This window comes from Melanaphis sacchari, unplaced genomic scaffold (assembly GCF_002803265.2).
Source record: "Melanaphis sacchari strain LSU unplaced genomic scaffold, SCAv2.0 Contig65_pilon_pilon, whole genome shotgun sequence".
In the NCBI taxonomy this organism is placed as follows: domain Eukaryota; kingdom Metazoa; phylum Arthropoda; class Insecta; order Hemiptera; family Aphididae; genus Melanaphis; species Melanaphis sacchari.
Window position 1 is genome coordinate 1250456 of NW_020271469.1, and position 17044 is coordinate 1267499.

General features: G+C 23.9%; 1 protein-coding gene across 3 annotated transcripts in view; it reads left to right on the forward strand.

The window, feature by feature from the left end:
• Window positions 1-17044, forward strand: part of LOC112600525 (otoferlin-like) — a 138315-nt gene that overhangs the window by 30824 nt on the left and 90447 nt on the right. For all 3 annotated transcript variants that reach the window (XM_025347772.1, XM_025347771.1, XM_025347773.1), the window contains exon 2: window positions 4461-4507. In XM_025347772.1, the coding sequence (XP_025203557.1) occupies window positions 4461-4507 (47 nt within the window). The remainder of the gene's footprint in view (window positions 1-4460; window positions 4508-17044) is intronic.

Below are 17044 nucleotides of genomic sequence, written 5' to 3' on the forward strand. Positions count from 1 at the left end.
GGATAATTGTATTAAAGTTATTTATATATATATATAACTAAAAAATAAACTATTTAACATTTTATATATCAATAATAAAATTTGTTTTTAGTTTTTGCGATTTGAAAGGGAACCGGAATTTTTATTTTTTATATTAAAATGATTTTCTTTTAGCTATCACTCAACATATTTTTTATGTGATTGTGTTTATATTTTGTTTTGATTTAACAACATTATGAAAGTAATAGAGTGTACTTTTTAGTGTCAACTTTCCATTTTCAGTGATGTATATTTTCTGATATAAAAATTTAAGTGACATATCTCTATACAACAATGAAAAAATGATATTCTGTAAGGAATTTTTTTTCGCATCATTGATGTTCACATTTGTAAATATAAACATAATATTTATTCATTAGAGCACATCATTTCATACTATTTTTTATTCCAGTTAACTACATAAATAAAACGATTATTTGAATGTTTTTAGTAAGAATAAATTATTCACATAAATCCTATACAAAAATAACTTAAATGATAAAAAATAAAAATAAAAAATAAAAACTGTAAAATAAAATTTAATATTTAAATTTTTATACATTTTAAAATTATAATCTACTTGTATGAAACAAAATTATATAAGTTCCTAACAGATTAATATTAAATAAGCATTTTATATTTTTTGTATTTATAGCAAAAAATATATTAACCAAAAATATAAATTTAGTTTTTTAAAATGATATAAATTTTAAAAGATAAAGTAATGATCACAATATATAGGTAGTCAGTAAAAATGTTAGTGATAATTATAACATTTTATTTTTGTTATTTAAATGATCCTCCGTTACTGTAATTGTAGATAATTCTTAGATTTTAAGTTAAACAAAAATTATAATAATTATTACTAAGTTATTAGTTTCTATACTATTATAATTAATTTTTATATTATATTTACTACCATTACTATTGTGGTTATTGCGCCATATTTTTTTTTTTAAACATTAAGTATTTTATTCTTTCATAATTATTAATGTTATATTATTAAATATAAAACAAGTTATTAAAAACTAAATAAATTATTATAAAATAAAACAATAAAAATATTCCTCTTTTTTTCAATCTCATTACCCCTTCCGTCAAATAATTTTGGCCTATTATAACGAAACATTCAAAACAAAACTTAGATACAGCCTACTATTAAATAAGTTAGAATTTTCTGGCTTAGATTATAAATCTTTGAATTTTAAATCAGTTATAGCTAAAAGAAAATAATATCTTTAAATACTATGAGTATTCATTGTTAAAAAATAACAATAAATTACATACCATAAATTCAATACTAAAATATTAGTGATTATAATTTTTAAAAAACATACATAAGTACTTGCTTATTTAATTAAATCGGCAATAATAATATTATATTGTCCGAGTGTAATATAATAAATAGTACCTACTTTAAATAGTTTTATTTTTATATTCAAAATTTTAATAATTTGATAATTTAATTAATCCTATGGTACTCTTAAGAGTTTTGATCCTTTAATGTTATTTTGCCAGATGACACAGCTTAATGAAATTATGAATAGTTCACATACCATAGTCTATAATTGTTTGATTTTATAGATGTTAATCAGATAATTATGATATGAGTAGTAAAATATTTAAAGCGAATAAATTAGGAACTGCCATTACATATAACTTAAAATTTTGTAACATATTTTTGTAAATACCATAAAATAGTAAAAATAAATTAATAGTACCTATAGAAAGATAATATTTTAAAATAGGTAAATAAAAAATGTAAATTCGTATAGTAAAATTTATAATTATATAAAATACATAAAAGTGTAAGTTTCTACGAATAATGTTTTTAAATCATAATAAAATAACTAACATTTATTGCTTAAATAAAATTGGAAATTAAAACGTCTATAAAAAATAATTCTATTTATACATTTCTTAGATTTTATGGTTTCAATATTAAATATATAATATTTCTTTATTTTATTATGAAAAATCTTATATAAAGTTTTTAAAACTTTGATTTACAAAGGAGCTTTTCATTAAATTTTCAAACATTTCTACCCAGTATAGTTATTTTTTAATCAACATTTATATATAAATATAAAAAAAAAAAAAATTAGAAAATTTCTTACATCTTTGAATTGATTAAAAATCGTTAAAATTGTGTTGTAAATAGAAAATAACATTTGGTGTTAATTTCAAGTTTATACAGTTATTCGTTTTCAAGTTACATAAAAAAAAAAATCAATTTTGTCAAAATATTCCTATTTTTCTTTATTTTTTTAGAAATAAAAATAAATTATGATAAAATGAATACATCATTGCTCCACTTAAAATCTAAAAAATCTGGCAGTCGGTATTTTATATAAGCTACATTTTTTCAAATATATATTATACATACATTATTCCATAGTTTTGAACAAATTTTTTTTTTTAGCATTTATTTGTAACGAATATTTTCAACAAAATTACAGTAAATTACATTTAGTTTTATACTCTGTCTCATTCATGTTTTAATTTAATATCATATTTTATTGTTAAAACTTTTATGTTTAGTGCGATTTTACAAAATTTAATAGAGCGATCACTTATTTTCAACTATATTTTAAATAAAAATAATCTAAAACATATTATAAATATAAACTCAAGTCTCACTAATTCCCCATACTTATGTTTCACAAGTAACTTGCTTTAGTTTTTTTAAACTACTAAACTACACAGAATTTTTTATGTGTTATATAACCTAACCTATGTATATATAATAATAATAATTATAATATAGTACGTACTTACTTTACCTTAAGACATCTTATATACCAACCAAATATTCAATATTTATTGAAACGCTGTTATTGCTTTTATGCATTTTAAAAATAGATTATTCGTGTAAAATATAATTATGAAATAAATTTGATAAGCGTTTATCGGAACCAGGATTATTGAATAAAGTTGTAGCAAGCGGTTTCTTTGCGAGCTATAATTGTGATTAAAAGTAAAAAGACGGCAGAATAAGAAAAAGAATTTAAAAAGTAAAGAAATATGTTTTCATATTTAAATCTAAGGTATTAATGTATTCAAACAAGACATCTGGAAATAAATAAGTTTTTTCAAAGAAAAAAAAACTGTTGAATTTGTATTTTAACGTAAGATTTTCCTTTTTAATATACCTCAATTACCACGTTTATATGCAGCAGTTAACGCGCATTAATTTAATACGCATTGAGTTAATAATGTGCATTAGGGAGCACCTCTTATGTGCACCTAAAATATCAAGATTAGATGTCGAATAAAATTAAAAGTTAATGCGAATGTTTTTTAGTTCATGCTGTATACTTTGGATTCCATGACCAAAGGTATAGTCCATAGAGGTACGAGTAAGTTACTCGAGCAAGTTACTCTATGGTATAGTTTTAAGTATACTTTAATTCGCACTAAAGCGTTTACGTGTATTTCTTAATCCCGGAGTAAGAGTTAATTCGATTTGACGAATTGAATTAAATAATAAATGCACATTAGCTTAATGTGTATTAAATACCTATATGCGTTTATATGAACCTCATTATCGAATTAACTTGATGCACATTAACTACTGCATATAAACGTGGTAAATTACTACGTATTGTTTAAGTTGTTTTCAGTGACGGCTGAAAAATTTATTTTTAATACGAAATTGAGTAATAAACACTTTGTTTTGAATTACATTACTAATAATTCCAACATTTTTATATTCATTCGTTTTCATAAAACATATGATTTTATACGATTTTTACGATAGCTAAAAATTACAACACTATTGATACAAATTATATATTTTAGGTATTTATTTATTAATTGTATATGTAATAAAATGTTAAGAGTATCATATAATTTTTATTTTTTAAGTTTATATATTGAATCTCTGAACACGTATTTACTAATTAACATGTTTGTAAATGCAATTGATGTTCAAACGTTACATTTCAACGTCAATTAAATTTAAAAAATTATTAAGTCTACGATTTTGATTGTCATGCATGCATACATAAACTATAGCGTTTTGCAAGAGATCGGTAAACTACTGATAAGGATCATCTCGTTGAAAAGATTATTTGATTACCGAAAACCACTTTAACTGAATAATTACAGTTTGTTTAGACACCTATTCGTAGAAATTAGGAATAGTTTTCATTCTAAACACGTTTTATTTATAATGATTAAATACTTGATTTAATTTATTTTACGAGCTCGCATAGTGTAATGAATGTTACAAATGCTTGTATTATTTTCTGTACATTTATGGTAAATATTAATTGGATTTTTACTCTTTTTGTGTAAGACATAACAAATTTAAACATATGGTTAAAGATAATTTATTTTTAATACATTTATTCTAATCAAATGTTATATTTTAAATTTAACACATATTAGTCAAACGCTAAAGTAACAGTTATTAATTTTACCTATTTATTTGTTTATAGGTATTGAACAGCATTCAGAAATTATTGATTCTACATTAGTGAATCAAGTAAGTACCTATCTACTTTATAATAGTACAGTTTATTATTTATATTTGTATAAAACTTCACTAGAGCTCAAGTATAGTACCTACGTGGAAATATTAAAAACATAAATTTAGTACAAAACTTAATTAATTGCTAATAACATTGATTATAAATGTCAAAAATTAATGCAAATAATTTTAAAATTTTTTTTTTAATCTATTATCTATTTATAGTAATGCAATATAATGAAGTCATTTATTATTATTTACTTATATCAGTTATATCTATACAATATCTGAAAAAGTACGACGTTATTGAATTTTAGTTTTTAAGTTGTGACTTGTACTTAAATTTAATTCTTGTGCACTTAGATAAAAAAAAAAGAACCATTACACGTAAAAACTAAGTTAGAATGCTATAGTTTTCCTTTGGGAATTATAAAGGTTGCATTTGCTTTTAGAAGCTCTTTATAGTATACAACTTTTAGGTACCTCAAAAAAACTTTAAATGCAAGTGTCATGTAATGTAAATAAACTTTATTATAATAATAATCAAAAAAAGTTTATATATTTCAAGCTTTGATAAATTTATTTTCTGCGTAATCTTCGATAATGAGACATGTTAATTAAGCTTTTTAGTTTTAGGATATAGTAGTCAAAATTAATAATGTATTAACTTATGTAATATTTTTGTCGCTAAGATTTTAAGATGTATAATTAAAATTTATCGTGATATCTGTTTATCCAAATAGAAACTTTTTCATTATTTTTCTCACATATGTAACAATCAATTCAGCGTTATTACAATTATTTTAGTAAATATTATCACATAATTAGAAGTTATTAGTAATAACTTATTACTATAATAACAATTTAGAAAAAATATCAGCAGGGCTGGTTATAATAAACAATTGTATATAGTTATTTTTGATTTGATGATTTTTTTTTTTTTATGTAAATAATCTAGACATATTTTTTTTTAGTCTAAAATAATCTATTTACTTACATTTAGTACAAACAATGGTGTACACTTGTAGGTAATCATTTTAAATTTCTATGGCATAATACGTAGGAAAAATGGTCTTTTATCAATGGTTAATGGACTTCCCACTACATTTTACCATATTATTTACGTATTTATTAAATTTTAAATAGCTATAATTTGAATACTCACAATATCAGTGGTTAAGTATTAGATTATTATTTGTTAAAATGCCAATAAAATATTAATTTAGTAATTAAATTTAAGATTGTTTTAACATCACAGAAACGATTAATTTTTTAATATCTACTTTATAACTTTAATTAAGAAATAATTTAAACAAAAAATTATTAAATGTTAATTAACAATGTATTTATTTAAAAACGTATACAAAAAAAAAATACAGATTGATTCATCAAGCAAGTTCACCCCATTTTCTTTTTTAATAATGCAGCTATTTGAAAACTTATTCTTGAAATTTTTAAATATGATTAAAGAAATGGTTTTCAACTCTTTAAATTATTTGTACCATAAACCAAATGGTTATTAAAGGAGTGTCATATGGAGATATGAATTTCAGGTTTTCAAACGACAAAACCTTCTTTCTTCTGTAAATTATTTATTGGATAGATTTTCTGAAAAATAATCATAATTAAGGCTCGGAAGTTAAAAAAATTGCATTTTGTTCTGTATGCTCTCAATTTATAGTAAACTAAGTTAGATATCTGATCTGTACAATGGAGAGTTAAAAAAATGAAAATTGAAAATGCATATTTTGCATATATTGCCAACTTTAACTAAAAAAAAGTACATATTTCATTGATTTTATACGCACTTTATGTATAGTTCATATTTTTCTAAAAAAATGATTTTTTTCTTTCTTAACCAGTATATTTTATTTAATAATGAATATAAAACTCAAAACTTTTAATGAAGGTATTTATCGTAATTTCAAAAATATTTTCAATTATATTTTTAGCTCAATAAGATGTCAAAATGCCAACCAGTTATTTTATTATCAATAGAAGTATCTATAATAATATATGTAGTTTAATTAGAAAAGCATTATATTATTATGAAATATGGGGAATAAAAATATACAAAATATCTAATACTGAACCAATATGACGTATGTTATAAAGTTTATTATTATAGTAGATACTATAAGCACTCCAGGTTTAAAGAAGTGGATAACATTGCAATGTAATTTCATAGCATATAAAAATATGCTACTGACTTCGAGTTCAGGAGTTTGTCATCTTACACTATAAAAAAAAAAAATAGTTATGATGTAATATGGATATCGACTGCAAAAATGGAAATGAAAATTATAATTACCTATATAATATAGCTCATTAAAATAATATTTTGTATTCCTGTGCATCATTAAAACATATGATAATGTGTATAGTAGTATTTTATTACATAATATTATGTGAAACTATCTAATTAAGGGTCTGAGTTTTTAAAAGGTGTTCTATGTCTTCTGCGTAAATAAGCAAAAACACTGTCGGTGCCAGGAAACAAAAAAAAAAGTTTTGTACATATCTAAAATATGCAGTCATGTTGAACAGCTGTGGTTGTGTACGGTACCTATAAATTATAGACGATGGAATTCGAAAGTGAAAAGGGACGTCGTTCACTTGAAAACTGATGGCCTTTGTTCGGAATCGAATTGCATTATAAATTATTGTTATTGGTAGTGGATTCCCGTGTTAAACTGCACAGTTTCCATGTGTTGTACAAACTAACTGAAGCAAAAAGCCAAGTCGTCGCTTTTATTTAAGAAAAAATTTATCAGCAACGTTAAATTCACGTTGTCTCTTGACCTCATATTGCTAACAGTAACGAAATATCATGTAAAACCAAATTTCAGAAATATAAAAACATATGAAATATTTATGATTTGTTGACGTTCGGAATGTCGACGTTATAATATTAATGCTGTAAATATTATTATAATAATATAACTAAAACTATCCGATAAAACGTTTGGTTGGCATTATTGAAAATCTCTCCGTAAACTATACTTATGTACTCGCAAAATTATATATATATAAAATATATCATCAAATCAATTCTAGCCTTCAGTATTAAAACAGTGTTTAGAAAAAAGACATGCTTAGACGTTTTAAAATATTTATTTAGACGTACAAAATATATAATAAATATTTATCATGATAAACTACTGAGTAAAAATAAAATAATGATTAAAAACAGAATAAAAGTTTATATACTCCAGTATCTTATTGTAAATAGTTCTATGTTTATTTGTCATGGGATATTTGTATTTCTCGGACTTAAAAGTATTTGTCGTCGAAAAGTAGAAATTGTTCACGAAAAGTGTGCTGCAAAAGCTTGCGGTATATAGCTATGCTATACTCTATTGGGTTACGAAGAAAAAGTGTAGGAATCATCGGCGAATGGAGTTTATAGAGTACCGCCTACAACGCTATCTAAATATTATTATAATATATAATATAACGTAAAAGCGTACAGCGAATAACGATGCAAAACGTGTATACGTTATTAACATTTACCGATTTCCAATATCAGTATTTTTCCATAGTTTGTAGGTTTCGTGATGTGTGACTTATTACATCGACGATGCAATATCTTTCCAGCATCTAAAACGTCGGCACTTTGTACGCACGTGAGTGTATAACGTATATAGATATATACAGATATATGGACACAAATCGATGCGTTCTTTATTTTTTTATTTTTTAGTTTTGTTTATTTTCAAAAAACACATAAAACAAAAAAAACGAAATGATTCGTTCTTCCGTGCGTGAAAATAAACGAGTGGTGTTTTTTTTTTTTAATAATTTTGTTTTGAAATGATGTATTTTACAGAAGGCGCACATAAAACCTTGTATCGAAAACGATGTTTTACACGCATTGTTTGTTGTTATTATTTTTATTTATTTATATTTTTTTATTTTTGTGCATACACAATTCAATAACTCAACCAAAGTAATTATGTCCGAGTGAATAAAATAATTATACACATCTAATGGATATATTTTATTTAGATTATCAGAAAATTATATGTATTTTGCACTACCTAGTGCATTTATGGTTGATTAAAAATGTAAAAATTTAACGTGCTATTAAAATAAGTATATAATAAAATAAAATATGAATACACTATTTATTTTGTGAACTGTAAATTTTCTACCGTATTATGTAAACATTAATCAATAAGTTTCGTTCGTAAATAATTATAGGTGCTTTGATTATATGTCAATATCAATTTTTATCAAATTAAGAATCTAAACTAATATACATGTACTTGAAATGTCATTTAAAACCATCAAAAGTTATATTTAACTATTACGTATCTATCATACTATTTTGCCTAGAATTTATACACGTATATTATTTATAAAATTTATAGGTTGATGCAATTTATTCATGCTCGATATAATATTTCATCTCCTTGCATTTACTGTACTCATTATTTAGAATTTAGTATTTATAGTGGCGTTCATGTTCAGTAGCACGTATAATATTTAGGCGGCATCGTTTGCTAAACTTCGGGATCTGCAATCTTCGATAAAATATTTGGAATTTCGCCCAGGCGTCAATAGTCTGGAGCAAATTGTTGAAATACATCTGTGGAAACCGAGATGCAAATTCAAGTATTACTGTTCTGTGTATACGATTTTATATTATTATAGTTATTATATTAATTTGACCGCATAATACAGATGATAGACACGCGGATCTCATAGCGATGGCTGCGGCTAGACGAGAGCATTTATCAAATACAATACGAATCTTGGTAAATTTATAATAATATATAATAATATGATCTCGGGCTTTGAGGCTGTAAGTGTGTATAGAGTACATACGTCACACAGTTTAAAACGATTTCATTTTACTCGCAACTACTTCAAACAAACTACAGTCGGTATAATGTGTGAACACCGGTATGAAGTAATATACTATAATTCACAGACGTATTGATTTAGGACGTAACTTGAAACCCGTCATCGTAACTCTCATTCAAATTCAACACTCGTCGTACAAAATTCTATCCTAGTTACGACATCTATAGATTATTATTATAGTACACACTTCCTATTAAAGTATTCACTTTCTTGATTAAACAATAAAACATTTTAGAAAATTGATATTTGTTTTTTTTTTAAATGTTCTCGTTGTTATAATTTTTAAGATTTTTAAGATATTATAAATTTACATTTTAGATTCTGAGAAAAGTGATAACTTTTTGATTGTTTTACAATGTACTTATGTATGTTTTTGATCTATTAAATCACTTTTTAAAATAAAAGTTACTCAGATCTTTAACTTTGAAGAAGTTTTCTGGAAAAAAAAAATTAATTTAGTTGGTATTTTGAAAATAAAAAAAAACCTTTAATATATAATTTTTTTTTAATGTTAAGAAAACTAAAACAAAAATACAGAAAAATTAAACATTAAATTGATTTTACCGAAAATAAATTATTGTAGCTATTATTTAAATATTCATTAAATATTTATATAAACATTTTTCTGACGTGGTCTAATTTTCAAACTATTTCGGGAATTTTGAGTTACGTGAAGACTTTTAATATGTTTAATATTTTACAAATACTAATAAAAAATTTAAATTGCTATAAAAAACTTAAAAACTGATTGAAAACTTACATTAATTTTTCTTAAACGTATAGGAAGATTAATATTAATAACCTTTTAACTTATTATTGACTTTGGATATTCAAGGTATAATGACTTTTTTTTTTTATTTTAGTGTTATTAGAAAAATATCTGCTGTAGAAACTTAAATCATTCCACAATAACTTTAGATATATTTTTCTGTATAAAATTACATTTTCAAAGTATTTTTATTCTATGAATCTAATTTTATGCGTTAGAGTGTTTTGATTTTTTCTATCAACAATTGATATCAAATTTTATATGCTCGGTCAAATAGTTTAAAAATGTATTGCTAAATTCGTAATAAGTTTCACTTATACTGGCTTAAAAAAAAATTGAAAATATACATTTACAATTATCTTGTCTATAAATATTTCAATTTCAAATTTCGATAAATCTGAATGTTTAAACAAATTTAACGATTTCAAAAATACAAAAAAATACGATTTATAGGACCTAGATACTTCTCGCTATTAATTATATTATTATTCATTACTACCTATAAATAATGAAATTTTAAAAGTATTTATATTAATAAATAATATAAACGAAAACATTGTTTACGTACACCTGTTGTAATGCATCTATTTGTATTCTCTGTGGGTTATTCATTTAACACTAATTCGTCTATTTACAAGTTACTTTTTCTTTTACACGATGTTTTTTTAACACACGGTCGGTTTTTATAATTTAGTAACATTATACTTATAATAATATTATTTACAGTTATTATGAAATCTACATTGTTGTGTCTTTAACCTGTACGAGATGGTATTTGTACATAATATTAGACGATATTTGATAAACTAGGGAGGGGTATAATGAAATATACTATAAATGTATATATTTTTTTGTTAATTAAACCAACTACGGCATTAACGTAATTTAAAACAGCGATTATGTGATTTTTGGGGATGACCTCTGCAACTAGATTCAAATTATTGGATGGAAGCGGTGCATGATAGCGAGTAGTAACTAGTAACGGTTTAAAGTACTAGCTGTCTTTTAATTTCGATTCTTATATTTTTTTATTGAAATTATAATATATCGTATGGTACGTAATAAAAATAATTTGTTATTTTTAGTATTTTAAATGAATTTCGTCAGCCATTTAAACTTCAGAGATCTATAAAAAATGTGCGTTTGGATATTTTTATATATATTGCTATATATACCTAAAAAATAAAAATTAAAACCATATATTATTTATTTTAAATGATTAATGTCGTTGGATACCATAATTAAATATTATTTATGTTTTGAAACATATAGAAATTTAAGATTACACGAAATTAATAAATTTATTATTAATTTTTTTTAACGTTTTTATTTATTTATATTTTTTCAAATTTTCAAATTATCAAATAATTTGCATTTTCCGCACTAAAATAATATTTTACTTTAGTGTTAGTGTACTTGTTGGTGAATTTTGATTTAAGTTAACTGAGAGTTAGCGAGCTGTCTTAATCTGTATAACATGAGTATTAAATATATTTGGATAGTTTTACAAAGTATTTGCATAAACATTCTACCCTACGACATACCCATGGGCTATTGAAGCATTGTGGTAAATTACTTGATACATTTTATAAATGAGTGAATATAATATAATGATATATATTAAGCGATATACTTCTATTAAAATTAAACTAATGTTATAATGTTGTATCATTAATAATTTTAAATTATTAGCGGTTAACATAAAAATTAATGTCACGTAAACACGAATAGGAAATTGTTAACATAGATATGTATATTAATATTATTTTATGTAATTTATTTATAATATTTTATATCAAATATTCTACGTACGAAGTATATTTATTTAATAATGGTAATTTGTTTAAAGTCTTTGTGTAACATCGATGCTATCGCTTTCTCTCTGTGTTGTCAGACATAACGATCATTTTGATTGGTCAATTAGCAGTATCATTAGAAATGGTTAATAGACACACTAGTTTATGGTTGAAAACTCACGCAAACTTTAAAAACTTACCTCGTTATTAAATTTCACAGTGCTATTACGATAAAAATTCTACACGAAAGTATAAATGTATTTTTTTTTTTATTGTTTTATTATTTTTATTGAACATGATAATTACATAATCAGTTACTTGGCCATTAGTTACTAGTTGATTTTGTATTTAAATTTTAATTTAAGTTAGGATAAAATTACGCCTATATTAGATTATACAATTTAATTTCCTTTAAGAAGTTGATGATGTTGGTATTAGATCGGAGGTCAGGTTGTAGGACTTCTTGTAGAAGATGGGGTAGTGGTGGTAAGTTCTTGAGTCTTCAAACTTGTTTCGTTACTATTAATCTTCGTTCTATTATTATGTATTTGTTTGTATTATCTGCTCCATATTATGATTTACTTATGCTGTCCACGAGGTGTTTGTGCATAATCTGAAGGCGGTTTAAAATGATAATCTTCTTTCTTGTTGAGGCCCGGGTTTTGCTATGCATGGATATTATTTTTATAGTATTAAATTTGGTGTTTTGTTTTATATTGTGGTTTTAAGATACATTGTTTCATTGTTATAATTATACTTATATGTATATTAACAAAAAAAGTATTATTTGTTCTAATAGTAATGTCGGTTCATTGATTAAAATATAATGCATGTAGTAATATTATAATAATTTATAATTATAGACCTAAAACTTTATATCAATAAAAGGTCTATGTATATAAATATAACACATCTGTTATATAATTATAGATGGTTTAAATTGGATAATACACCGTTTAAATATGCATAAATAGTGAATAATACATACTAATAAAATAAAATGACAAACAATATTTATTCAAGATTTCAGAATGCTTGTCTTTAACTTTAAATATTATATATATATATATATTTTGATTTAATTTTTATAGTTCTATAAACAGATCGATTTAGTTATTAATTTAATTGTTTTCTTTCTAAAGAAGTATATTAGATGAAATATAATATTATTTATACCCGGATACCATCTTGGAAATAATAATAGGAACATCTGGGATTACATTTAATTTATTTAGTTGAATTATTTTAATTCTGAAATATACGTGTCTATAATTTTTATTTGATTTGATTTGGTACTATGCTCTTTCTAACAAACAAAAAAAATAAAAATATTTTTTTTTGTCATGCGTTATGATAGTGTTGCAGACTTTTGTTTAAAGGTTAGAAATTTATGTCTTTTCACAATCATACAATATAGAGTACTTATAATTAATTTTGCTACAATTGTACTTAAATTTGTAGTCATTATATACTATATAATTTGAAGAAATTACTTATATTTAATTTGTTTTTTAAGTACCTAGTATAAGGATATGATTTATCAATCAAAATATATTTTCTCAAGTTTTGACGAGATCATAACACTAATTATTGCTGTATATGTACTAAAACTTAACAGTGTTTGGTTTTCATATAAATATTTAACATGTTTTTTTTTTTAAATTTTTGATATTACTATGAGTCTCAAACCTCTAATTAATGATCATCAACTCCTCTGGTGGTGAGTGAAATTAAATTATAATAACCTTTGATATATTGTTTAAAGTGTTTCTTAACCACCGTATATAACAAATGTATCAATTATTGTGGAAATGCATCATATTAAATTTTTCGGGTCATTAGAAATCGTTTACAGATCTCCTTTTTTTATTTATAAAGACGAGGCATGGCTATATTGGCATTTTTCTATCATATCACCAATATCTAAATATTCAGGTTCACTTGTTAGTTCTTTCTATAATTTTTGTATCTTTGATTTCTTGTCATGATTCTTTTTGCGTTTTCGTTTACTCTATTCTTTTTTTTTTCATTTTTTTTTTTTTAATGTTGTTTTTTGGGATGCGCGCCTTTCATCTGATATCTGAAGCCTTTATCCCTCCTAAAATGTATAAAAGAACTACAATGTTGGTTGTTATGGTAACTATTTGATAAAACTAATTTTTAAAACTTTTTGTATAATATTTTATAAAAAGGTTATACTTTTATTTTTATTATTCTGTATTTATTTGTACTAAAAAAGCTAGTCATGTAAAATATCAGCGTAATATATTTGTACATTCTGATTGGAATACTATTGTTAAGTAGAGTGTACGACTGCATTAAAATTGAGTCAATAAACTAAAAAATATACTGATTAAATCCTATGAAAAACAATTTACTCTCGAGTCCCTGTTATACTCGTAGATGTTGAAATTGGTATAAATGTTTCGATACAAATAAAATTTTCCTTCTCATTTATACTTATGCTATAATTTAATAAATAATACAAACTTAGGAATGTCTACACTTTTATCATAAATGTAGGTATGATAAAACAACTTTTTTATCTAATTATTTATTTATTTTTCACTTTATTTAAATTAGTAGTTTTTTTTTTTGTAATCGTAGTTGTATACACAATACACGTGCATCTAAATATTTTGTTTAAATTTTAGCCGTTAGAATTTTTTGTAAAAAACAGTAAATACTATATACTTAATAAAAGTTATTTTTTATGAAAAAGTCTCACAAACTTCAAACAATTATTTTGTTTTTCGATGTATTGAATAATTTTATCACTTGTATATTATATATATATTTTTTTTAAGTATTAGTTCTTTATTTTGTTATACTTTTTAATTTTATAAATGTATTTTTTTTTTTTACATCTTTTAAAGCTTATATAAATAAACTAGTAGATATTTAGATATGCTTTATAAGACATGCTATTAAATTTGCTATAAAAGAAAAAAAATCTGACAAATTTGAGATGGAATATTGAAATATTATACAAAAATAATTATTAAGTAAATTATCTATTCATAATCTGGATCATCTGTTAGCTTATGGTCTAATAGTTATTAGAACAAAAATTATAAATATTTTGTTTTTTGCTTTTTGTTTTAGTTCATTATTCAATATTATAGCAATAAATTTTAAAATTTAACATCGTCTTTATCACGATTATACTTTAATTTTAAAAATAAAATGTTATTCTTTATCTACAAAAAAAGCTTGTCAAGTGTTTAATTTATTTTTTAATTTAAAATCTTATCCATTTTAAAGAAAGAAGGTAAGGTAATCTTTTGTAAACCTCTATCTTTCAATTTTGTTTTTAAATAACTCGTGAAAACGAATCTTGAAGTTATTTCTTAATAATGATATTTTTAATTAATTTTTATCTTAGTGACAGTATCACACAACATTACTTGCACTGTAGAATTTATGTTTGGAAATCGTGTTGATTTTACAATAAAAAACAGATTTTATGTTCGATTTCATGGATATTATAAGTGTTTATATTTAAAAGAACAAGACAATGTATTTATATAAAAAAACTACTTTTTGTTCAGCTAAACGAGTACATGATAGCCATTTTTAAATGGTTTCTAAAAATAAATACATTTCAAACAATATGCGTGTGTGTGTGAGTGTGTTGGGGGTTGTTGGTCAAATTTATTTTAGTATGGACGCACGTTTTACAAAACATTTGCAATAACAATAATAATATTTAACGAATATAATACATATTAAATTGTTGATGTTAAATAATCTGCGGTGGTACTAATCGTTTTCCGGATATTTGAACTACCCCACAGTCTATAATCATTGACGATTAATAATAATAACACCTGAAAACACCCGACCATCATTGTCGGCCCAGAATTCCAACTCTTATATCGACATAATATTATGTATGATCGTAATAATAATAATAATATATTAATATATTGCATACTAAGGGGTAATTAATGCCGCGGAACGATTATGAACGGCGATATCGTTGATACGCGGCGAGTAAAAACAATAATAATACTACGTGTTCAGCTGCAGATATCGTCAAAGGAGGGTGCTCGGCGTATGCGGTGCGGTATATCAGTGGTTACAGACTATGATATTATTATTTGTACTATTATTTTGTATGTTTATAACCATACGTACATATTTATTCGTAGTGTACGCGAGTGTGTTAAATATTAATCCAGTAATCGTTACATCCCGTTATTGTTTATCATGCACTAGGTCGCTAGATACAGATACGTGTCGAGACGGCGGAATAAATATTTTCCTAGTCCGATCGATTTCCACGCGCGCACCTACAAGCACACAAACCGACTCGCGCAGACGGAACTATAATACCGTAATACCACAATAATAATAATAATAATAATAATTCGAACGCGTTACGAAAATACAACAAAGCGAGATATCACGGATTCGAGAGTTGTTGTTGATTTTTTAAACCATTTTTTAATTTAAACCATTGCCTAGGCCTAATAATAAAGTACAATAAATAAGGGGACGTGTTTTTACACTCGAGTTAGGCATATGATATTCGTATTGTTATAAATTATAACTTATAATGTATTTTTATACATTAAAGAGATGTACTTAAAGAGATGAATAATAAACACGTGGATACCTATCTAATGATTGCACGATTGAATGTTTTTGAAAACAGCGCGATATTATAGTTTGGTTGGATTTAGACGATTGTGCGCTAAACAATTTAGTAAATTAAGTCGAAAAAAATAAAATAACGAAATTAAGAATACCGTAATATTGTTTTATGAGTATTGTAAATACTAACATAGAATTATTATCATAAATAATTCATTCACACCGACATCGACTGTTTTCTACGGCTTTCGATGCCGTAGATGCATCATCTATACATGTTTTATTAATGTATTCATTATTTCGTACATCAACATTTACCATTACACCGAGTATAAACAACAATTCTAACTTAAAACATACCTGATTAAAATGTACCTAGACGAAGAATGCAATGCATTATTGTTCGATTTGTGCGCAACACAAACTAATTATTGCGAGTCATGGGAATAATGTCTAACGTACAAAATATAATGTAGGAAATAACAGAGTGAAAAAATCAGTGTAGTACCTCCATTCCAA